This window comes from Salmo salar, chromosome ssa19 (assembly GCF_905237065.1).
Source record: "Salmo salar chromosome ssa19, Ssal_v3.1, whole genome shotgun sequence".
NCBI lineage: Eukaryota > Metazoa > Chordata > Actinopteri > Salmoniformes > Salmonidae > Salmo > Salmo salar.
In genome coordinates, this window is record NC_059460.1 from 59,372,965 (window position 1) to 59,397,864 (window position 24,900).

Below are 24,900 nucleotides of genomic sequence, written 5' to 3' on the forward strand. Positions count from 1 at the left end.
GCTTTTATTTCTTTCATCACATTCCCAGTGGGTCAGAAGTTTACATACACTCAATTAGTATTTGGTAGCATTGCCTTTAAATTGCTTAACTTGGGTCAAACGTTTCGGGTAGCCTTCCACAAGCGTCCCACAATAAGTTGGGTGAATTTTGTCCCATTCCTCCTGACAGAGCTGGTGTAACCGAGTCAGGTTTGTAGGCCTCCTTGCTCGCACATCCTTTTTCAGTTCTGCCCACACATTTTCAATGGGATTGAGGTCAGGGCTTTATGATGGACATTCCAATACTGTGACTTTGTTGTCCTTAAGCCATTTTGCCACAACTTTGGAAGTATGCTTGTGGTCATTGTCCATTTGGAAGACCCATTTGCGACCAAGCTTTAACTTCCTGACTGATGTCTTGAGATGTTGCTTCAATATATCCACATAATATTCCTCCCTCATGATGCCATCTATTTTGTGAAGTGCACCAGTCCCTCCTGCAGCAAAGCACCCCCACAACATGATGCTGCCACCCTCGTGCTTCACGGTTGGGATGGTGTTCTTCGGCTTGCAAGCGTCCCCCTTTTTCCTTCAAACATAACGATGGTCATTATGACCAAACATTTCTGTTTTTGTTTCATCAGACCAGAGGACATTTCTCCAAAAAGTACGATCGTTTTCCCCATGTGCAGTTGCAAACCGTAGTCTTGCTTTTTGATGGCGGTTTTGGAGCAGTGGCTTCTTCCTTGCTGAGCGGCCTTTCAGGTTATGTTGATATAGGACTCGTTTTACTGTGGATATAGATACTTTTGTACCTGTTTCCTCCAGCATCTTCACAAGGTCCTTTGCTGTTGTTCTGGGATTGATTTGCACTTTTCGCACCAAAATACGTTCATCTCTAGGAGACAGAACGCGTCTCCTTCCTGAGCGGTATGACGGCTGCATGGTCCCATGGTGTTTATACTTGCGTACTATTGTTTGTACAGATGAACGTGGTACCTTCATGCGTTTGGAAATTTCTCCCAAGGATGAACCAGACTTGTGGAGGTTTACAATTTTTTTCTGAGGTCTTGGCTGATTTCTTTAGTTTTTCCCATGATGTCAAGCAAAGAGGCACTGAGTTTGAAGGTAGGCCTTGAAATACATCCACAGGTTCACCTCCAATTGACTCAAATGATGTCAATTAGTCTATCACAGGGCACTTTCCCCGCCCTGTGAAGTTCATAAGAACTTGTTTCATCTGTAGCCTAATGAAGTGCATGGTTTCCTGAGTCGTAGTGGGAGGACCACACAGTATGTCATTGCGTGACTCCAAGTTTACTTTGATATCATGGTTATTATATCAATATTTGGTAATAAAGGCGTTTCCACCGCCATTTCTCGCATAATACATTTTACCGACACAAAAAGATCCCAACATGTCGAACGAACAAATGGTCTGTCGGAATTTATAAAATTGTACCGAAACTTCCTGTTTCCATCGCAGCTGTCGTGATTTATTTTATACAGTATGACTTTACTCGCATAAAAACTGTGGATGGAAATGTGGTAAGGTACTTAATAGTTACCCATAAATATTTGATATCAACATAATAACAGCTGCACTGGGCCTTTTAACAATGCATTTCTGAGGGTGTCATGCATACCTTAATAAGGTAGGCTACTAGTAAATATTGGAGTACGTAGTTATATTAGGCCATCTAATGAAAATAATGAGCTAATAACATAAAAATTCCGGTATTGGAAGTTTTTGAGACTCATAATGCAGGTGATTTATGTGTCTTTGTAATGAAATGACAGGGGGCCAAATCTGATCCATACCTATAGGTGGCATATATAGACCCCTTTCTGTGTTTGCAAACATTGCCGCATGAGGGCGATCCGCGCAAATTAGTGGCAGAACGAAGGGGAGTTCTTATAGAACGGCAGCAACAAAAAAAAAGTGCATTTTACAACACTTTTGGATTAGAATTACATTTTAAGGCTCGTCTGAATGTCCTGCTTAATATAATATTTGTGTCATCATAGCAAATCAATTATTCTGCAAAGATTACAACCGAATATAATCTTAGGGACTGTTCATGCAAGAATCAAAATATAATTGTAAGCATACGAGAACCCAAAACAGTTATTATTATTTTTAGGAGTAATACAAACGTAAAGGCGCAGATGGCAATGGCTTTCTTACTGCCCCCAATAGTCGGTCAGTGTGCCGTGTACTGAAGAGGGGTCTATATCCACTCAGAAGGGCGAGGCACGCTACATCTCATTCTTACATATTGATGTTGATGTATTGAGAGGGAAATGCCATACTTTCATTTAAATGTGATATTCTGAATTTGGTAATACAATATCTTGTATATAGTGGTGTAAAGCAACTAAGTAAAGTACATATGTATTTTTTACTCCTATTATCCATTTTCCCTGACACCCAAAAATACTCGTTACATTTCGAATGCTCAGGCAGGACATCAATATGGTCCACTTCATGTAACGCGTTGCCATCCCTACTGCTTCTGAACTGGTGGATTCACTAACCATAAATACAGCATTTGTACATTAAATGTTGGAGTGTGATCCTGGCTGTCTGTACATTAAAAACATAAGAAAATCGTGCCATCTGGTCTGCTTGCTATAAGGAATTTGATGTATAGCATTTACTTACTAAATTAGTAATTTTTCCACCACTGTACTTAAGTCCATTTAAAACCAGATACTTTTAAACTTTTACTCAAGTCAAGTAGTATTTTACTTGGTGACTTTTATTTTTACTTGAGTCATTTTCTATTAAGGTATCTTTACTTTTACTCAAGTATGACAATTCAGTACTTTTTCCCCACCACTGATTTTATCAATACATTATTTTGAGAGTCTGCAAAATACATGTCATACTGTACATTTGTAGCAAAGACTTCTCAAGCCCTCCAGCCCATAGATGGCGGTGTACCCATTGGGTGTACCCCTTTAAACTGCTTTACAGACCATGTCCACCAATGAAGAAGATTTACTTCCTTCCTCCGTCACGTTTTTCATTGTTTACAATCGTTCGGTGCAAAGAAACGTTTGTATTTGAAGCTTGACGTGAATGAAATGTGACATGTTTAGGACTTAGATAAGTAGCTAGCCGGAATGTTCTAATTCCATGCCGAGCATCCAACACGGGTTGTTTCTCTGCAAACATTTGCCTGTTAGTCTAGCCTAGACATGGCTTTTGCTCCCGCTGTGTGGTTAGCTGCTCAAGCAGAACTCTACGAAGACGACGAAGAGGCCGAGGCAAACAACTTCCCAGAGCCACAGAAAAACTACTTGGGCGATTACAATGATGATTACTTATTTGAGAGGTTCCGTTTAACTAGACCTTGCATAAATTTCATCACGGATTGCGTCAGGCTCCGGATGAAAGCCACGCTCCAGCAAATGAATGGACCTTCCGTCGATGAAATGGTGATAGTGGCACTGGACTATTACGTAAATGGTATTTTGTCAACCAAAGTCGTAGATATGATTCAAATGGAGCAAATGGAGATTCACGAAGTCATCAACAATGTCTCCAAAGTGTTGTCAGGTATGGTCAGGGAGTTTATCACTTTCCCGGCGAATGGTGAGGAACGAGCAAATGTGGCACACGAGATCAAGAAAATATGCGGGATTCCGACCTCCATGGGCTTGGTGGGATGCATGCATGTCAAGGTGAGACCACCTCAGCACGACAAGGAAGCTTTTCGGAACACAATGGATAACCACACCGTCATGACCCAAGTCATATGCGATTGTGAAGGGAATTTAATGAGTGTTGAAAACTGCTGCGTTGGCAGCACACCAGAGCAAACCATATGGGATATGTCGGATATTGCCCAGCAACTAAAGCATGGAGCACATGGGACGCATTGGATCATTGGTAAGCTAATTCTACACAGGAATATGTTTTATACATTTCTTATGACTAGAAATACTGTGCAGACTCACTAGCCACCCCTGTTATGAAGGGTCTCAAACTCCTGGCCCTGGAGAGCTATTAAGTGTGCAGGCTGTTTCAGCCCAGTACTAACACCCGTTTTAAACAAACAACAAGCTGAAATCAGGTAAGTTGGTGTTGGTCTGGAACAGTTCTGAGTGAGTTAGACCAAAAACAGTGGTCTAACTTTAGGTGGGTCACTCCGTCAGTGTTAAAAAAAAAAGTCTGTTGTGATTCACCAATGTTCATACTTGCCTCTGTTTTTTGTTTTTTTGATCCCACAAAGCCGGGAAAGGCTATGCGTTGAGCAGACACCTCCTGACGACCGTTTCGCCAGCCAAAGATAAGGCGGATCGGCGGTTCAACGCAGCCCACGGCATGATCCACTCGGTCCTCCAGAGGACCATCACCTTGGTGAAGAGGCGCTTCAGGTGCCTGGCCAATCTGGGCCACGTGCAGCAGAACAGTCTGGACAAGAAGGCTGAGATCATCAAGGCCTGCTGCGTCCTGCATAACATCGCCAAGAAGTTTTCGGTGCCTGCGCTCAACGATACCGTGCTAGAGACCATGCATCCGGCCGAGAATCACCAGGTGCCGGTGGTGGAGGTGCCTAGCTACGCCGAGAAATCCAGAGCTGCCATTATCGGCATTTATTTCTCGCATTCCTCTGGGAATGACGGCGTTTCAGACTGAGGACAGTGGACATATTTGTATAAAATGGTTGTTGACATTTGGGTTTAATAGGAGGACGGTTCGGTCCCTTATTATAACACTTTGTGAAAATAGGTGCTGCTGGATTGACAAAAATGATTTTATTTTATCACGCTTTGTGATACATGAAAACCAAATGACAATACTTTGGGTTTATCTATTTACATGTTTTTATACATTTCAATAAATGTCAAGTAAACATCTAATCCTCCATGAATCATTTGAATTGCGATTTAGAAATTGATAGGCTAAAATTGACATTTATTGAAAACACAAGCCGCATTGAGTATTCTAACTAAATTATTTAAAAAAGTACCTAGGTGAATGTGAAGTGTGCTGAATCCTCCTGAACATAGCAGGTGAATGATTACATACAATATATGCTTAAACATTATGTACATGTGAATATTATTTAAATAAAAATCTCAACATACAGAAGAAATGAGCAAGATTAAACTTTTTGTTTTTTAAATCAATCACATTGGGGCAATTTTCACAAGCATGTGGTACATTTTCACAACTCAAAACAGATCATCAAAAAGGCTCATGATTCAAATCTAACATTTTCAATTGACTGATTACAACAAAAAATCCAGTCACTTGTTCACTGTACCAAATCATTCTTTCAATTTGGATACACAATCTACATTGAACAAAAATCTAAACATGTAAAGTGTTGGTCCCACGTTTTATGAGCTGAAAAAAAAAAATCCTACACATTTTCCATACTCACAAAAGTCTTATTTCTCTCAAATGTTGTGCACAAATTTGTTTACATCCCTTTTAGTGAGCGTTTCTCCTTTGCCAAGATAATCCATCCACCTGACAGGTGTGGCATATCAAGAAGCTGATTCAACAGCATGATCATTACACAGGTGCACCTTGTGCTGGGGACAATAAAAGGCTACTTTTAAATGGGCAGTTTTGTCACAACACAATGCCATAGATGTTTCAGGTAATATGCAATTGGCATGCTAACTGCAGGAATGTCCACCAGAGCTGTTACCAGAGAATTTGTTAATTTCTCTACCATTAGCAGCCTCTAACGTTGTTTTACAGAATTTGGCAGTACGTCCAACTGGCCTCACAACAGCAGACCATTTGTAACCACGCCAGCCCAGGACCTCCACATCCGGCTACTTCACTTGATGGATCGTCTGAGGGGGGTGGTTACATGTGGTCTGAGGAGTATTTCTGTCTGTAATTAAGCCCTTTTATGGGGAAAAACTCATTCTGATTGGCTGGGCCTGGCTCCCCAGTGGGTAGGTCTGGCTGCACCCCTGCCCAGTCATTTGAAATCCATAGATTAGGACCTGAGGAATTTGTTTCAATTGACTGATTTCCTTATATGAACTGTAACTCGGTAACATCTTTGGAATTGTTGCATGTTGTATTTATATTTTTGTTCAGTATAAGTATCTGCTTTTCAAAATGTAATATTCACTTTACTTTTGATATGATTTGTCATTTGTTAACAATACAATTAACTCAAACTGTTCAAAACTAATAACTACTGAATCAAAATGATGTATTGCCTAGTTACATTTACATTTTTGTAATTGAGCAGACACTTATCCAGAGTGACTTTAAGGAGCAATTACAGTTAAATGCCATTTTCAAGGGCAGATCGACAGGTTTTTCACCTAGTCGGTTCAGGGATTCGAACCAGTGAACTAGTTAACATGTATAGTTTGATAACTGCTGAACACTACATTTCTATATTTTTATCTCATAAATGTATCAATTTGACATGAATTTATGTTGGAAGGTAAAAACAAATCATACATGGATATGGCTGTAAATACTTCATCATCATCATCTTCCATCAGCCTGTGTGCTTCAATAGGACAAAGTGGAAAGAGTCACTATGTGCTACCATTTGGAATAATACCGTATTATAAACTGGGTGGTTCGAGCCCTGAATGCTGATTGGCTGACAACCATGGTATATCAGACCGTATACTACAAGTATGACAAAACATGTATTTTTACTGCTCTAATTACGTTGGTAACCAGTTTATAACAGCAATAAGGCACCTCGGGGGTTTGTGATATATGGCCAATATACCACTGCTAAGGGCTGTGTCCAGGCACTCCGCGATGCGTCTTGCCTAAGAACAGCACTTAGCCGTGGTATATTGGCCATATAGCACACCTCCTCGAGCATTATTGCTTAAGTAAAGGGCATTACAAGTGTTATCAGTTTAGAATGTTGTACTTAGAGAGTTTTTAAAATATACCATTTACATCTGAAAAATGTGCCAAAGTGATTGAAAGAAAATGAACTCACAGCAGACAATCCATGGCCTTATCTTCAGGCCTTTGGACTGACAGCTTGGAACTCCTTCAGTGCTGTGGCGTTGACGTAGATCAGGTCCGAGTTCTCATAAAGGGCCTCTTGTATCATCTTCTCTTTGGGTTCCAGAGAATCCATGATGCATTGGTGCAGGAAAATATACTGCGACTAAAAGAGTGTAAATGGCAATGATAACCCACAAATGTAGCCTCATAAGTCATGTATTCATTTTTTTTAAAATCAAACCTTTAGTCATTAAACCCAAAGAGAGCAGGGCTGCGGCGCTGTGTGTTACGCCACTGGTTATAACTATAAGTTAAGTATAACAAAGAAATGTAAGATGTGTCAAATAAATGATATACAGCTCAGGCCTCCAGCTATGCATTTGGTTTGCTAACTTGCTAGCTAAGTGGCTAGATGTAAAGATCAAGCTTCTTGGCTACAGCAGAGACATTCAATCCCCTCCTGGATCAAGATCCCTGTTGCCTGAATTGTTTTGTGCACGTTCGGTAATACCGTATACCCGAGTATGGTACAGAAACGGTATGACAATCTAGATATCGCCCAACCCTAATCAATAGATATTGCCTGTGTTTTAGGGTAGTACCTAGCGTTAATGTGGGGATCGTTTCTATCAGGCTAACTCGGGCCTTACCTCTGTCTGAACCATGAGCGGCCGACTCAGCCTCATCTTGTGCACGAAGGCAGCGATGCCCACCGCCTTCTCCCTCTCCAGCTGTTGTAGCATCACGTCCAGAGCAATGATGGTGCCCGTCCTCCCCACCCCAGCACTGAGAGACCGGGAGAGTGATGTCAACATAATGTGCACGTTTACAGATAGAGCACAGAACAATACAGTTCAATGAAGAGACGACCTAAAACTAGGCCTATACCTGACCTGTCACCACCAGTCATTGAAAACTTTGCATTCTTCGAATACCGCAGTAGGGTTGCCACATTGCGCATCCCTATGTAGATTTTTTTTCTCTGTGTAGAGTAATGGCTGGGTGTTGTCAGTGATGTAACATTACCTGCAGTGCACCACAGTGGGTCCGCTGTTCTCTTGGCTCACTATGTGCTGTCGGACCAGCCCTCTGAACTGGATCAGAGCCTCCGTTCCCTCTGGGACTCCGTGGTCGGGCCAGGCCGTGAAGTGGAAGTGTTTCACAGGGCGCTCCTCGGATGTGTCCCTCTGGAAGACAGAATTATTTAAATGCAGAGGCGACATTCACACGGGTAGTAAGCAGAGAATGCACTGAAAACCTTGTCCAGGGTGGTGTTCAGAAGGGAGAGAACATTTTGAAACAGAGTGCTACCGAAAGGAACTACCTGATCTTGTCCAATAAGATCAGAGATGTTCATTTTTTTTGTAGCAGAACGCTTTGCAACTGTGTGCCCTACTGAACAAGCACTATGCTTACACTTTTCACTACAAACTCCCGCAGGGTCCAGTTGGTTTCCCTTTTCTCTGACCTGACTGTTACCAACAGGTGTCCGTACAGGCAAGGGGTGTAGTCCAAAGGCCAGTACTGCTCACATTTAGTCTAGGGAGACACAGACAGAATAGGTCATTGTTTCTATATAAATACAGTACGTAGAATGGAATCCGTCAAATTGCCATGTTCTGAGGGGCTTTTCCCGTTCTAGTGATTCTATTTCTATGACTATCACTGTTTATCTGTGACGTCACCACATTCTCCACATACACAATGCAAAGCAAACACATTAAGGATGACTCCAACAGGACTCACCCTCCCTCCTTCGGTGCAGTTGGTTACCATGACCACACCCTTTACCCTTTGCTCCCAGATCATTCTCCAGAAGTCGTTGACGGTGGTGGGCAGGGGACCCTGTGCAGCGATGTACTGTCTGCTGTTACCGTAGCCCTGAGACAAAAAGCACCAGGGTTAAGAAAACACACCTATTCGATTTAGAGTAATTCATGATGACTCAGATGTGTAAACATTTATAGGTGTAAGAAGTTCCTCTAAGGCATCATATGAGTCAGCGATATCGTAACGTGACACTAGAGTATTTTTACATTATGCCATTTTATAACTGACATAAAGGGCTGTGTGGGGATGTATTGAAGAACATATATGGGGCAAATAACTTGTAAGATTGGTGAAAGTTGACCTTTGGTGTTATGCAATGTTTCAAGCCAACCCTTTACCGTAAGTAAGCCTTTTACAGCAGGCTATCAAGGTTGAGAGCAGTATAGTAGATAATTCTAGTACTGACCTAATTACTGCAGTCACAGTAAGAATAGCTGTATAGGATATCTAGGACTAATATGGACATTGCTCTGTATTTGGAAATCTATGACTGATATGCTGTGGTACGCACTGGCATGTAATTGGCATTTATGTAGTCAGAGCTCATGTTGTGGTTTAGAATGGTTAGCTTCACCCGACACCAGTCATCTAGAGAGAGAGAGACAGAGAGAGACAGTGAGAGAGAGACAGAGAGAGCGAGAGAGAGAGAGAGACAGAGAGAGCGAGAGACAGAGAGAGAGACAGAGAGAGAGAGAGAGACAGAGACAGAGACAGAGAGAGAGACAGTGAGAGAGAGAGAGAGTGAGACAGAGAGAGAGAGAGAGAGAGAGAGGATTTAAAATGCTTGATGATTTAACAACTTCACTTTGGGGACTATAACAATTAAAACTATAACCTCAAATTGTATCAAATCTGCAGGTTGGGTGATTAAGCCAAAACTCTGGCTGGAATCTGAGGGATATCTGATCCTCCCTATTATACTTAGTCGATTGGCTGGCACAAAGTTAAACTATTGCAATAAAAAGGGGTGATTTCAATTCAACAACGGTATGTTGTTCATACGATGTGTACTGTAGAAATGGCAGCCAGAGTACACTTACATGGCAGTACATTGGTGAAGCGGTTCTTGTTATTGTTCTCCTCCAGAAGGGCTGCTTTCCGAGTCTGCTCTGTGCCAACAGGGATGAAGTCCTGCATAGAGATATAAAGCATAGATCGTGCATAATGTAAAGAAAAACAAATGGATGTTTACATATTCAGAAGGGTCAGCTAAAGGCTTATGCGCAGACAAACAGATGGATTACAAGACGACAAAATAAAAAATAAATACATTCTAATACGGTAGGGAACGCCACGTTGGACAATCGCCCAACCACTTTGCATTACCAACACCATGATGGAAACAAACAGAGAGAGCACGTTATCCTTATCGCTACCTCATACTCCTCACTGAATCCTCTGTTCGTGTCAGCGCTCATTGTGTGGTAGTGGTCTGAAAACTTCCCCACGGGAATAGCTCTGGGGAAGAAAGAGAAGATAGTAAGTTCTCAGTTGAATATTCCAAAGTCGTTACTGTTATTAACAGCTGTGTGGTCTAATGCATGTCTTGTTGGCCTTGCTGTACATAGTCGCTAAAGGGTTGGAGTTTAAGGCTTAAGACTGACTCTTAAATACTGAAAATGAACTCTATACTGTACATACTTGAATTTATTGCTGGTTAGTTTGGATTCCACAAACAACGACTTGGGCCGTCTATTGGAAAAGGAAAAAGAAAAGCATTGATTATTGAGTCCCAAATGGTTTCCCTATCTAACGTCATTGCGAAGGCGGCAACACCGACCTGAATATTTCTGGCTTCCGACGCCGTATGAAGAAAGCCAGACAAACCAGGAGGCAGAGCAGCAGCACTGCCATGACTGACCCTGCAATGACCCCTATAGGGAAGAAACCTGGGCTTTAGTGTGAGAGCATAGGACTATAAATAGGTTACTTCTAAACATGTCAAAGTAATCTGAGCAACTGAGCAACACAAGCCTACTGACCAACACACATTTAGTATCAAAAGATCATATAAAACAAGATATAAAAGCTCTCCATTTTCAATACAGGAAGCGGATGGGATCCCATGATTTTCCACCAACAGAAGGCATGGCGGATATCACATCACGCTGTGTGTAGACGCTGTTATCGGTGGTAATACAAATATCATTGACCAATCGTTGAACCTTTTAACATGAAATGCTTAAAGATAAATGCTAGGCTCACTCACCTCTTGGGTCTGTATTACAGCTGAAAGAGACAGCCGTACTCATCCGAGGCCCAGAGATCGAGGCCAAAGACACTTGATAGGTCTGGGCAGGTTGAACCCCATCGATGTCCGCCTTCATCAACCAGTCTCCCTCCACCCTCTGAGGGCTTTTCCCAGTCACATTCACCTCCACACTGGTCCATATTCCCGCTGGCATATCCCAGGCCAGAGAGAAAGCGTAGCCGCTGGACAAATAGTCACATCTCGGTCTTATCAGGTCTGGGGGAACTGATTAAAACAAAAGAAGGAAGATGTCACATTAACTCCCTGCTAAAGACACTATCCTACAGGTGTACCATAATACATCAATGCTAGACTACTAATATATTTAGTGGAAAAGTGGACTAAACACAATAGGTCACTTTGACAAAGTAAGAGACTGACTCACCCACGGTCTCATTCTGTTCACACATGAGAAGGTTTTTAGAATCATTTTTAAACCAAAGAGTCACTGTGTAATTTGCGCCAGGGTAAAGCTGGGTGAATGACAGTGTGTGATTAGTAACAGGGGAGACGGGATTTCCAGTCTGACTGCCATTATTGGCTTCTCCATAGGAGACTATCTCGGACTGGAGCACAGTCTGAATGGATGAGCTGGTGACCTCCCATTGTAAAGCAGGACAATATATTTCTGCAGGGAAAAGCAAGGGACTTCGGTTAATAGCTTTCACATTTAAGGATTCAATTATGTTTTTATGTGTCAAATGACTGTGTTATTCAGGCAATACTTTTGCTGAGTTTAGACTCGATCCTTCTCCATAGTATATAAAACTCTAGACCATCCGGACTGTCCAAATAAAGTGGGACCAACTTGAAGAGCGAACTTTCACTGTAGCCACATAAAACAACTGATTGGACGATTTTAGGGTAAGAACTGTGAGATGATTCTAATTGGGAATCAAGGTTAAAAAAAGCAAATTTACTTGTTACTGTGAAGTCGCTTTCTCCACTGCTCTTGATGCCTTCAAACACAGTGAAGAGGGTGAAGGCATATCTTTTCCCAGGATCGAGTGCTGAAACTGTCACTTTTTCTTCTGAATTATTAATGTCTTCATTTTCCTTATCGTCGAAATGCAGCACATAACTAGAGACTCCATTCACCGGCTTTTTCCACTCCAGAGTTACACTGGTCTCATATCGGTGTTTCTCTGTTACAGTGACAGCCTCAACATTAAAGGGAGCTAATACAGAGAGAGAAACAGAGAGAAGAAACATAACCAATCAACACGGTCAATGCACCGCTTCAAAAAATGACTACTGTACATGTCTGATCTTCAAATAATCCCAATAACTATTCAGCATCAGAAGATTCCAGAGTTATAAAACATGAATCCAAATCTAAAACGTAAAAATGTAATTTCATAACAATATTTCTGAGAAGACAAACCATATATATATTTTTTTTATGGCTATAGATATATCAGTATTTAATGTATCTCACACAAGAGTGATCCATGAAAATACTGAAAGACAATCTAGTATCCCCCCACCCTCCCAATTTCTAAAAAATAAATAAACTCACCAGTGACTGCAGAAAATTGACTTCCAACAGTACTCCTGACATCTTCAAACACAGAGAAGAGAGTGAAGTCATATTTTATCCCAGCAGTGAGAGGTGACACTATGTGTGTCACTGTTCCACTTTCATCAGATGCAAGTGGAACAGTGGTGTTCAGTAGTCCTAGGGGTGCAAGTGGAACATTAGTCCTAGGGGTGTTCAGAAGCTCATAAGTGATCCCTGTGCCGCTCACTTTGCTCCACTGCAAAGTTATACTGGTCTCACTTTGCCCTGTCACATTGACACCACCTACACTGAGGGGACCTAAGATAGAAAGAGCAAGATAACAATGACAATTAATGCATTCACAATGTATACTTACAATGTATTCACAATGTATTTACAGTGCACTCACAAAGTATATTTACAATGCATTCACAATGTGTTTACAATGCATTCACAATGTATTTACAATGCACTCACAATGCATATTTACAATGCATTCACAATGTATTTACAATGCACTCACAATGCATATTTACAATGCATTCACAATGTATTTACAATGCACTCACAATGCATATTTACAATGCATTCACAATGTGTTTACAATGCACTCACAATGCATATTTACAATGCATTCACAATGTGTTTACAATGCGTTCACAACTCATGTCACTCACTTTGTAGATTTTAGAAAGTGTAGATGTAATATTATCTAAGACATCACAAGCAAGATATTATATGCCATTTAGCAGACACTTTTATCCGAAGCGACTTACAGTCATGAGTGCATGCATTGACATAATATGGAGGCATTTAAGGATGCAAGAAATGACACAGAATCCATTCTCAAGAGACTCACGGGTGATTGCGGAGAAATTGTATCCCCTGCTTGGTACGACTTTGAACACAGTGAAGAGAAAGAAGTTGTATTTTGTCCCAGCATTGAGAGGTGAGACTGTGTACGTCACTGGTTCATCTACATCAGATACAGGGATGGTAGTATTAGTACCATTGCTGAACCACAGCTCATAAGTGATCCCGTTCCCATTCACTTTGTTCCACTGCAGAGTCACATTAGTCTCATCTTGCGCTGTCACATTGACATGAGCTACGTCGATGGGAGCTGGAGAAAAAAAAGTAGAGAGGCAAATCAAATATGACAGAAGAATGCGTATACTTTATCACGGAACTGCAGCCAATAACGGCCAACGCCATTCTCCGGTTTGTTCCACTGCAGAGTTATGCTGGTATAATTTTGCCCTGTCACGTTGACATGATCTACATTGACAGGAGCTGAGACACAATTTTTTTTTTTTTAAAAGGTCAGTTGTATTTCCTTAAACCAGTATGCAAATGATTTCACTGTACAGGTACAGTATACTGTATATTTTCATATATTAACAGCTTAAAGACCTATATTAATAGCTTAAAATGTATCCGATGTCCACCTACCAGTATCAGCTGTAAAGTTATATCCACTGCTCCTGTAATCCCCTTCTACAGTGAAGAGAGTGAAGTTGTATTCTGTCCCAGCAGTGAGAGAGGAGACTGTCTGTGTCTCTAGTACATCTGTCTTTGCAGTGGTGTTTATCAATGATGTCCCATTTTGGAACTTCAGTTCATAAGTGTACTTGGTACCCGTTCTCCACTGCAGAGTTACACTGGTCTCATTTTGCCCTATCACTTTGACATTTTCTACATTCGCGGGAGCTGAGACACAAAACAGAAAAATGCAGTCAGTAAAATGTTTTGCGATATCATTGTTCTCCAAAAAAAAGGACTTAGTCACATCTGCTATGACTTGGGCCCTGTGTTTTGTTTTGATCATGTCACATGACCTGGATTTCAATCTTTCTTTTCAGCCTTTTCCATAAATGAGACCCCCCCCCCCCCAAAAGAATTCAAGCAATGTCTGAGGATGGTGCTGGAGCATCTGACGTATAGTGAAAAGGGGACCGTTTGATGGAAAAAGCTTTAAATATAGTTTAAAATCCAATTCATGTTACATGACTAACCAAAACACAGGGCCCTAGTTATGACATGGAATATAACTCAAATATCATGTACATGAAGTTAAAGCATAACTCAATCACCCGTCAAATGATGCAGGGTATGAGACTGAACACTTACGTGAGTTAGTGGTGGGTGGGATTGTAGGTGTAACAGTTGGTGGCACAGATGATTGACACTGAAAGCAGAATCACAGCTATGTTAGAAGAACATACAGAAATATGGGACAGTGGAGGCAACACACACACACACACATAGCTCCAGTAGAACTATATTTAGTAGGTGGGTTATAACAGCTGTAAAATGAACTACACATCTGACTGATTCTCCAAAGTGTGCTCTCACTCCTTCTGCTCCCCCTTCCTGCTTTTACATTTCATACAGCTGTTATCATTTCTGCTTTTTCTCTTCTCCATTACCCGAAGGTTGTAAATCAAGCCATGTGAATTATCTGAAATGACCCTCCCTCCCTTCTCGAAATCCCAAACTGTAAGCATACATGTTGCTATACTTCACCAATAGCGACCAATAGATATTTGGCCAAATGATTCTCTTGTGGTTTTCAGCTTTGTGTAACAAGCATAGTCACGCAATATTAGCTTGTATGTGTTTGTTTTCACCTTGTATGAGTCTCTCCTACTACTTATAGTACTTGTATAAAGCGGTGTAGTAGGCGATGTTGATTAGTGTCTTACTAGTACTACAGTATCATGGGGAACCAAAGAACAACTGTACAGTATTTGTACAATATATGCAGGACAGAGGAGTCTATCGCTTACAACATCAGTTCTCCGGAAATGATTGTGTATTTCCCCAAATTGTGACATAAACCTCAGAGGTCCAACAATAACTCACGGTATCTAAGGGGATCTTATTCAGCCTTAATTACATGCGACTGTGTTATAATTCAATTGACCATTCAAATAGGCCTATTCCTAATTCCAATGTAAACTTACAAAACCAGTTATGGCTAACTATCAGTAGCTAACAATGTTTAATGCCGTCACTGTATGTCCAATAAATCACTGTGTGTGTTGATTTCATGAGAATAACTCAAAATATACATTTTTTATCATTTATTTCCCTGTGCCTCCTTTTGCCGTTGAAATGCTCAGTCTGATTGTGCAAGCGTGTTGATACAAATGTAAATATATTTACATACACAGCCCTGATTGGCGGATAGGATCATCTAGACTCTAGACTAGAGCCTACCTCGCGTACCCCTTCAAATTAGGAGGATACATATGCAAATATAGGATGACTGGTCATTGGTCAGAATAATTCGATCAGATTGTGATGTCATGCTGTGGTCCAAAAACTCCATCCCACCGGAACAGGTAGAAATTCCAGGCATTTTTTAAATGTATTTTTAAAGCTTTCACAGAGTGTTATTTCGACCTCATAGTGTGTAAATACCATAATAAAAAGAAAAATCACATTTTTGACTGCGCTGCCCCTTTAAAGTGTTAGGAACATTGAAGAAAGTGTATGATGGTTGCATTTCATAAGGGTTGCATTTTATCTCCCCCAATAAATCGATCTCATTTTGACTATAGTAAATGTCAAAATTCCAGCTGATGTCTGACAGCAGCTAGAATTATAGAGTATATCAGTTTCCAATCATCTGGTTGGGGGAGTATCTGCCTTTTGATAAGAAAATAATTTCAGAGCGAACTCTACAGCAAGATGCATTAAAGGTATGTCTACTTAGGCTGTGTTTCACAAGCAGCCCAATTCTGACATTTTGCCCAATTATTGATCTGATCTGATTGGTCAAAAGACTAATTAGTGGCAAAAGATCAGAATTGGGCTGCCTGTGTAGAAGCAAATTCGTATTGAATTACTTTGTATAACAAATATATTTTGTTTGCTGCTTTTAACAAAGTCAGTCATAAATTGTTACTGTACAATATCTATATTTAACAGTACACCTGTTAGAGTCAATTCCATTTTAATTCAGTCACTTCAGGGAAAAAAATTGAATTCCATCTCAATAACTGTTTATTTTTAACTTCTTGAATTGGAATTTCAAGAAAATAGACCCAAAACCTGCATAACGCAGCAATTCATGTGCACTGTACTGATTCAAGTGTTGTTGCCTTTTCATTTAAGCTTTAATTGATATAGGCATATTTTCTGCTCATAACAAATTTATTTTAAGCAGACAAAGTAAAAAAAAAAAACTATCAAACCACTAGCATACGTCAAAACACAGAGCCCCGGACTACTCAAGTGACACAAGAAGCAAAGTGAAAATAACTCACCCATACTCCTGCCACACAGAGGCACATTATAACGTGAGATAATCCCATCGCTAGTGGCGAAGACCAAACCATGCCAAGGCACAGTACAAACATAGAAAATGCACTAACACCAATGACTATTTTCTATTGAAATTATTATCAACTAAAAGCAACAGTATGTTGGCCCTCCTATGTTATCTTCGTGCCCTGATTAGCCTACACCGATCCTTTATTTGCGTAATTCCACCAGTGTTGACTTTTAATTTTCTCACACGTCCTCCTCTCGGTCACCTCTGATCTCATATCATGGCTGTCTGCAACTCGTTTTATTGTTACTTCTCTTTTTTCTGCTTGAAACAACCACACACAGAGAGAGACCTTTGCTCCGCCTGTTACTTCCTTATTATCTCATCACCTCCTGTCAAGTCTTGGAGAGTATCTCTATCACGTAAATGTATTAGGTTTATGCAAATGGGACATATGTTCACTTTTTATCAGTTGGGCGATTGAATGCTGTCGATGAAAAACTAATTGGGAAAAGGTGTTGGCGTGTTTTTGACTGTGTCTCTGTGTGTATGTGGGGCGTGTAAGGAAATTAAGCAACAGAAATATGTAGCACTAGGTGTTGAATATCAAATCAAATCAAATTGTATTTGTCACATGCGCCAAATGTGTGTTGACCTTAAGGTTAAATGCTTACTTACAAGCCCCTAACCAGCAATGCAGTTTTAAGAAAAATAAGTGTTAAGTAAAAAATAGATAAGTAAAAAATGGAAATAACATATCATTAAAGAGCTTCAGTAAAATAACAGTAGCGAGGCTATATACAGGGGGTACCGGTACAGAGTTAATGTATATGATCTAAGTCGTGTAGCTGTTTCTGTTATCATAGCTGTGGTTGTGTGGCTTTGTTGGACTTGCTGCTTGAGTGTCAGGAACAGAATCGGTATTTATGGTTTTACAGAGAATGGGAAAATCTCAGTACTTTGACCTTGTGGTTTTCAAGCAACAGAACAATAAGGAAATGGGCCCAGAAACCACTGATAACACATTTGTATAGTAGCGACACGCTAACAGGCCAAATAAAATATGACTTTGTAATACTTCAATAAAACATTAGCAAAATTAAAGAATACTTTGACACACATTGAGGAATTAGAGAGAGAGCATGAGGTAACACAGCAGTGAAGTGGAACCTAAAAGTTCAGGTTTGAAAGGGCTCATTCACCTCAATGGTGGCACAATTTGGATGTGTTTTACATTGAACTCAGCAAATAAATGATTATTTCCCAAAAGTCACACATCTGTATGACATGTACTATACACCCTTTAGAAAAACATGGAAAAGCATGGCAGCATGCAGTATTTGATGAATGACTTGTTTTTTCCAGAGGCCTTTTCAAAAATGATATTGTAAATGACCTGGGTGACATCGTGCAACATCACGATAACTGCTGTTTTCTCTCTATTTACTACAACTATTGAGATGAGGAATCGGTGTAGGTGCGAGCAGGGTGGGGGATTTTCTAGTCTTTATTTGAAAGCCCCTATTGACACCATGAGTCTATTATCCTGCTCTCAAGTACCAGATCAGGTTATCCCGGTTTTCTGTGCAGACATCAACACTTTCCGAGGCAGCATATTCTCTCTGCCTGCCCACATATGCAAATAGAAACAGGCTCACTCTCATCTGTAGAGTCCCAAATCAGGTGATTAAAAAGTATGGGACTGTGTGACAGTATGCCTAACCAGAGATCTGTATACACTGAGTATACAACACATTAGGAACAACTTCCTAATATTGAGTTGCACCCCCTTTTGCTCTCAGAACAGACTCAATTGGTCGGGCATGGACTCTACAAGGTGTCGAATGCGTTCCGCAGGGAGGCTGGTCCATGTTGACACCAATGCTTCCCACAGTTGTGTCTGGATGTTGGCTGGATGTCCTTTGGGCGGTGGACCATTCTTGATACTGTTGAGCGTGAAAAAATCCAGCAGAGTTGCAGTTCTTGACACAAACCGGTGCGCCTGGCACCTACTACCATACCCCGTTCAGAGGCACTTAAATCTTTTGTCTTGCCCATTGACCCTCTGAATGGCACACATACGCAATCCATGTCTCAAATGTCTCAAGGCTTAAAAATCCTTCTCTAACCTGTCTCCTTCCCTTCATCTACACTGTGTGAAGTGGATTTAACAAGTGACATCAATAAGGGATCATAGCTTTCACCCGGATACACCTGGTCAGTCTATGTCATGGAAAGAGCAGGCGTTCTTAATGTTTTGTATACTCAGTGTATAATGATGAGATGCTAATGTCTCCGCCCTGACAATAGGAGTAGTTGTCCCAAAGGCGGGATGGCAGGCGAGAAGCTTAGGTCCAAAATAAGCCCATAGAAAGAAATTGGGCTTTTTTTGGACAGATTTTGGTGAGAGTGAAACTTTTTGCTTAACCTCTTACTCTCTGGCTAATAGTGAACAATGGCAACTTGGCAACAGAGAGACCACTATTGTGCAACATACTGTACGCAGAAGGGAATGCAACTGTTATGTAGATCCATCTCCATAATGACTCTTAAATTCAGTTCCCCCCCATTGGAACATATTGGAAATGAGAGACAACTAAGTGGCTAAGGAAGTATTGAGAAGAGCCCAGGCAATATGGATCTTGAATAGATCTCACAGTTCTCAAAGACATCATGACGTCATGGCATGCATCCATTCAACTTTGGAGAAACATTGCCGTTTAAAAGAACCACTCACTTTTGAGTTTATTCTCTTCATTGCTAGCTACAGTATCATCTTCATATAGAATGTTGGACGCCTAAGTTATGATGAAAAGGGAAAGTATTGTGGATGAGGATGGAAGGCTAGAAGGCCTACTGTTGCACTTCTCACTTTTAAGTCAGCAGCACTAGGCTTCAGTGACCCCCCCCCCACACACACACACACACACACACACACACACACACACACACACACACACACACACACACACACACACACACACACACACACACACACACACACACACACACACACACACACACACACACACACACACACACACACACACTGCAAAGAGGAAGGTGGTGTAGTATTCAAAGCAAATGCAACTGATAGAGGAGCATGTTTTAATTCACTGAGATATAATAGAGATTTCTCCCGACCCCTCCTGTCTCAGCCTCCAGTATTTATGCTGCAGTAGTTTATGTGTCGGGGGGCTAGGGTCAGTCTGTTATATCTGGAGTATTTCTCCTGTCTTATCCGGTGTCCTGTGTGAATTTAAGTATGCTCTCTCTAATTCTCTCTTTCTCTCTTTCTTTCTTTCTTTCTTTCTTTCTTTCTTTCTTTCTTTCTTTCTTTCTTTCTTTCTCTCTCTCGGAGGACCTGAGCCCTAGGACCATGCCTCAGGACTACCTGGCATGATGACTCCTTGCTGTCCCCAGTCCACCTGGCCGTGCTGCTGCTCCAGTTTCAACTGTTCTGCCTGTGGCTATGGAACCCTGACCTGTTCACCGGACATGCAACCTGTCCCAGACCTGCTGTTTTCAACTCTCCAGAGACAGCAGGAGTGGTAGAGATACTCTGAATGATCGGCTATGAAAAGCCAACAGACATTTACTCCTGAGGTGCTGACCTGTTGCACCCTCGACAACCACTGTGATTATTATTATTTGACCCTGCTGATCATCTATGAACATTTGAACATCTTAGCCATGTTCTGTTATAATCTCCACCCGGCACAGCCAGAAGAGGACTGGCCACCCCTCATAGCCTGGTTCCTCTCTAGGTTTCTTCCTAGGTTCTAGTCTTTCTAGGGAGTTTTTCCTAGCCACCGTGCTTCTACACCTGTATTGCTTGCTGTTTAGGGTTTTAGGCTGTGTTTCTGTACAGCGCTTTGAGATATCAGCTGATGTAAGAAGGGCTTTATAAATGCATTTGATTTGATTTGGATATAATGACGAGCTGCCTATGTCTTCACCCTAACAATGGGATTCGTTGTCCACAGAGAGCAACGGCAGGCTGTCAAGCTCCCGCCTATTTTTCTCTTTGGATTGGTGAATACAGCTAGTCATTATTAGTATTTTTTGTCTCATTTTTATTTGTTTTGGAGTGGGGGGTAGATCAGCTTCATTATTGCAGATAGATTGTAGGTTCTATTAATTTAGTTGTTTTCATAATATACCTGTTTCCCCCTACCCTACCATCCCTACCCTGATTGGAGTAAACTAACGGACAACAATAATTCTACTGCTACTCTCAACTATTTCACTCACATCTATGGTACCTGTAGTTAAATAATTATACATACAGTATATTCTCAATTTCCTCTTTCTTCAAGTGCTGGATTTTCACCTACAGCGCCAATCCACATTAATTCTGATCTTTGCTCCAACCTTCCAATGACCAGATTAACCCATCTTTCCCAGTATAATGCCATTTTGCTCTTTCCTTTGCAATACATCTCTCCATTTTACTGTGATGTCTTGAGGGTCCTGAACTTCCCTATTTGTAACATTTCTGCTGAAATTGCCCTTAAAATAAATTCTTTACCCAAGAGTATAATGATATTTCCAATTGACTGATCATGGTTTTTCAGATCCCCTAACAATACAGTTTGCAGGTCCATCTGAACCCTCAAATTATGACATAACCATTCCTGGACCTGACTCCAAAAGAGCCACCGATGGACAGTACCAGAAAAATCAGTGGAGCCAGCTGAGGGGAGGACGGCTCATAATAATGGCTGGAACGGAGCAAATGGATTGGAAACAATGTGTTTGTTGTTTTTAATAGCATTCCACATATTCCGCTCCAGCCATTACCATGAGCCTGTCCTCCCCAACTAAAGTGTCAGCAACCTCCTGTGCAGAAAATATGTTCTATTGATTATGTTTCCTTGTGGCAGAGTCTGCAGAAGGCTGACTGTTCAATGCCCCATACATTGAGCTATCTTTTCGTAGCAAATATTTTATATAATAGCTTAAATTGAATCTTATTGTTTTGATACTTTTTGAATATTCAATGAAAGGGGTTGACATCAACCGCCTAGTATTCAATGAGAGAGACACTACGCTACAAGGCTCTTGTCATGAATATGCATAGCCATCTCGAGACAACTCTGCAATTACGTTTTTTTTTCTCACAGTTACTGGGATGTCACGTGTCCTACTTATATCAGTACACTCCTAAGCATTGCGAAACTTAAATTAGGTCAAATAAACCTCCCGTAGCAAATAAGCCATAAAAAAAATGTTTGACAAAATTCGACACTCTCTCATTGACCTCCATACAGAAACTAAGCTACTCGCTTGGTGAGTTGGAGAAGACATATTTTTGGCCCAGTTATCCCTTTCGCTTCGCTCTCAGAAACTGAAACAGACCATTTGTTTTTCCTTTGTGTTTACAGCAACACATTCAGAAGTGATATGAATGAAAACGTATTGGGGGGACCAAAAGCATAGGGACAACTTCACTTATATGTGTATTAAAGTAGTAAAAAGTTAAGTATTTGGTCCGATATTCATAGCACTCAATGACTACATCAAGCTTGTGACTTGCATTTGCAGTTTTTTTTTATTGTGTTTCAGATTATTTTGTGCCCAATAGAAATGAATGGTGAATAATGTATTGTGTCATTTTGGAGTCACATGTTTCTAAACACTTCTACATTAATGGGGATGCTATCATGGATGCTATCATGGATGCTATCATGCTATAATGGATGCTATCGTGGATGCTATCATGGATGCTATCATGCTATCATGGATGCTATCATGGATTCTATCGTGGATGCTATTATGGATGCTATCATGGATGCTATCGTGGATGCTATCATGGATGCTATCATGATCCTGAATTAATCGTGAATAATGATGAGTGAGAAAGTTAGACGCACAAGTATCATAATCCCAAAACATGGGAGGTTAGCATTTTTTGAGAGGGTGGGGGGGTATGATATCTTTGCGTCTGTAACTTTTTTATTTTATCAAAACGGCAGTCAAGCATCGATCATCATGTCACCAGAATAAGACCCTCGATATTATGTGGAAAGGAGCATCAAGAACACCTTGCACTTTCACCACCCTGTGAAGTTCATTATAACGTATTTCATCTGTAGCCTAATAAACTGCATGCTTTCCCGAGTCGTAGTGGGAGGACCACACACCATATCATCGCATGACTCCACGTTTACTTCGATATGATGGTTATTATAAAGCGGTTTCCACCGCCATTTCTCGCATAATTGGTTTTACCGACACAAAAAGATCCCACCATGTCGAACGAACAAATTATTTGTTGGCATTTTAAAATTGTAAATTATACCGGAAACTTCCTGTTTCCATCACAGCTGTTGTGATTTGTTTTTTATACAGTATGACTTTACTCGCATAAAAACTGGGATGGAAACGTGGTTATTGTCGCGTTTCGGTGCCAACTGTACGCGCCGACTTCTGTCTGCAGTCGGCCACTTTCAGTTTACCACTAAAACGTGCCCAATATCTTCAGGTGTGAGTGATAAAAAAAAAATATATATATATATATATATATATCGGCCCCAGCGATAACTATTTTAATAATTCAAAGGATGTTTTGTGCACAAAGGTGATGACTATTACTAGGAATTTTCTAATCTGATTTCTCTATGTGGCCGTGTATGGAAATTGTCTTTCTGGGCTGGATGTCAGTTAAACTGAAGTTTAACCAGTGGAGGCTGGTGGGAGGATCTTTAGAAGGATGGGCTCATTGTAATGACTGGAATGGATTTGGAATTAATGGAACGGAGTCAAACATGTGGTTTTCATATGTTTGATACAGTTCCATTTGTTCAATTCCAGCCATTACAATGAGCCTGTCCTCCTATGGCTCCTCCCACCAGCATCAACTGGTTAAACTTCAGTACCCTGTCGGAGCAGAGCAGTATGGCCGGAATCCTGGCCCCTTGGTTACATCCAATGACATATACAAACCCTGGATTGCATATTATATGTATTGGCCATTGAGAGGCTTTGAAGCCACCGGTCAGCCATATTGGCACTTCCTAATAGGAGCAGTCCGCCAATAAATAAATGGAATTCTACAGTATTTCAATTAAGCGTTTCAAAGACAAAATTACATGTATTTAAGTATTTATTTTGTTGTAGTAGGGACAGTAACATTAGTACTCTCTAAAAAAATACTTTGAAGGTAAATGTTTCTCACATAATATCATTTAAAAGTATGCATTAAGGTGTCTGTAATATAATATACTTACGTAGACATTAATACATGCATTTCTATAGCATCCAAAATATATTTAAGAATTTAGTGTTGCGTGGTGGCTTCAATACAGCGCCCCCCGTCAGTCATCAAGGGTTTATCCACGTCACTTGTTTTATCACGTAATCGACAAGATTAAAAAAACTCACGAGTTGGAGCCTCACCAGTTAATCGACAAGTCTTCCGGTGTTCGGATTTTGCCTTCAGAATAAAAGTCTCGGTAAAACGCTCTGTGTATGATAAACTAATACATATTTTTTGCAGCTTTGCATTAGGCATAACGTTACAATTTAGTAAAAATAAATAAATACAATTAACACTACATGGAGGAAAAATCTAAACTAAAGAGAAGGTGGAGCACATTGAGAAATGGTTGGAGCTTCAGTAAACAAATGTCAATTACATACTGTTATACAATATATATTTTTTTATACATAATTATTTTATTTGCACAATTCTTGTTTATTTACTGGTACTATTGTTCAATAAATGCAATTTTGAAACGTTCAATTTAGGAAAAGTCTTTATTTTTGTTGTATTGCACAAACAAATTGCACTGTACAGGAAAAACAATCAATTGTGTGTCCATAAAACTAGGGTCTAGTCTACTCACTAGAGTCCCTAGAATACAAAACAGGTGAGTTCAAACAAAAAGCTAGGTCATAGCAAGTATTGCTGGACTTTTACTGTAGTCAAATAGGTTGCACCTTGACACTATTCGGTACAAATATAGCACTGTAGAGTGAAAACCTTACTACCTGTCTTGGCTAAAGTGGGGTGGGAAATACTCAGTAGGGTCTCTACTAACCAAATATGATTAGTTTTTGAGGGGGACTGTTCCTAGGCCGTCACTGAA

General features: G+C 40.5%; 2 protein-coding genes across 2 annotated transcripts; one reads left to right on the forward strand and one right to left on the reverse strand.

The window, feature by feature from the left end:
• The first annotated feature begins 3,024 nt into the window (after positions 1-3,024).
• On the forward strand, positions 3,025-5,078 carry si:dkey-197c15.6 (CK077 protein). The gene has a single exon (NM_001140421.1). It carries the CDS (start codon positions 3,184-3,186, stop codon positions 3,946-3,948), a length of 765 nt encoding a protein of 254 aa, NP_001133893.1. The 5' UTR covers positions 3,025-3,183; the 3' UTR covers positions 3,949-5,078.
• Positions 4,732-17,112, reverse strand: LOC106579174 (protein tyrosine phosphatase receptor type H). The gene is made up of 18 exons (XM_014158809.2): positions 16,803-17,112; positions 14,659-14,716; positions 13,981-14,238; positions 13,388-13,651; positions 12,547-12,846; positions 11,948-12,205; positions 11,413-11,655; positions 10,986-11,252; positions 10,557-10,650; positions 10,418-10,468; positions 10,153-10,234; positions 9,817-9,907; positions 9,288-9,364; positions 8,693-8,827; positions 8,363-8,485; positions 7,973-8,133; positions 7,597-7,732; positions 4,732-7,109 (listed from the first exon to the last, which is right to left on the reverse strand). Exons 1-18 carry the CDS (start codon positions 16,893-16,895, stop codon positions 6,960-6,962), a joined length of 2,841 nt encoding a protein of 946 aa, XP_014014284.1. The 5' UTR covers positions 16,896-17,112; the 3' UTR covers positions 4,732-6,959.
• Positions 17,113-24,900: the final 7,788 nt, after the last annotated feature.

Bases quoted from the DNA above. Each gene is read 5' to 3' on its own strand.
- si:dkey-197c15.6 (NM_001140421.1), top strand. From the start codon at position 3,184: ATGGCTTTTGCTCCCGCTGTGTGGTTAGCTGCTCAAGCAGAACTCTAC.
- LOC106579174 (XM_014158809.2), bottom strand. From the start codon at position 16,895: ATGTTTGTACTGTGCCTTGGCATGGTTTGGTCTTCGCCACTAGCGATG. The intron at 14,717-16,802 runs GTGAGTTATTTT...TTCTGCTTTCAG, and splicing joins TCTGTGTGGCAGGAGTATGG to TGTCAATCATCTGTGCCACC. The intron at 7,110-7,596 runs GTAAGGCCCGAG...ACACTCTTTTAG, and splicing joins CGCTCATGGTTCAGACAGAG to TCGCAGTATATTTTCCTGCA.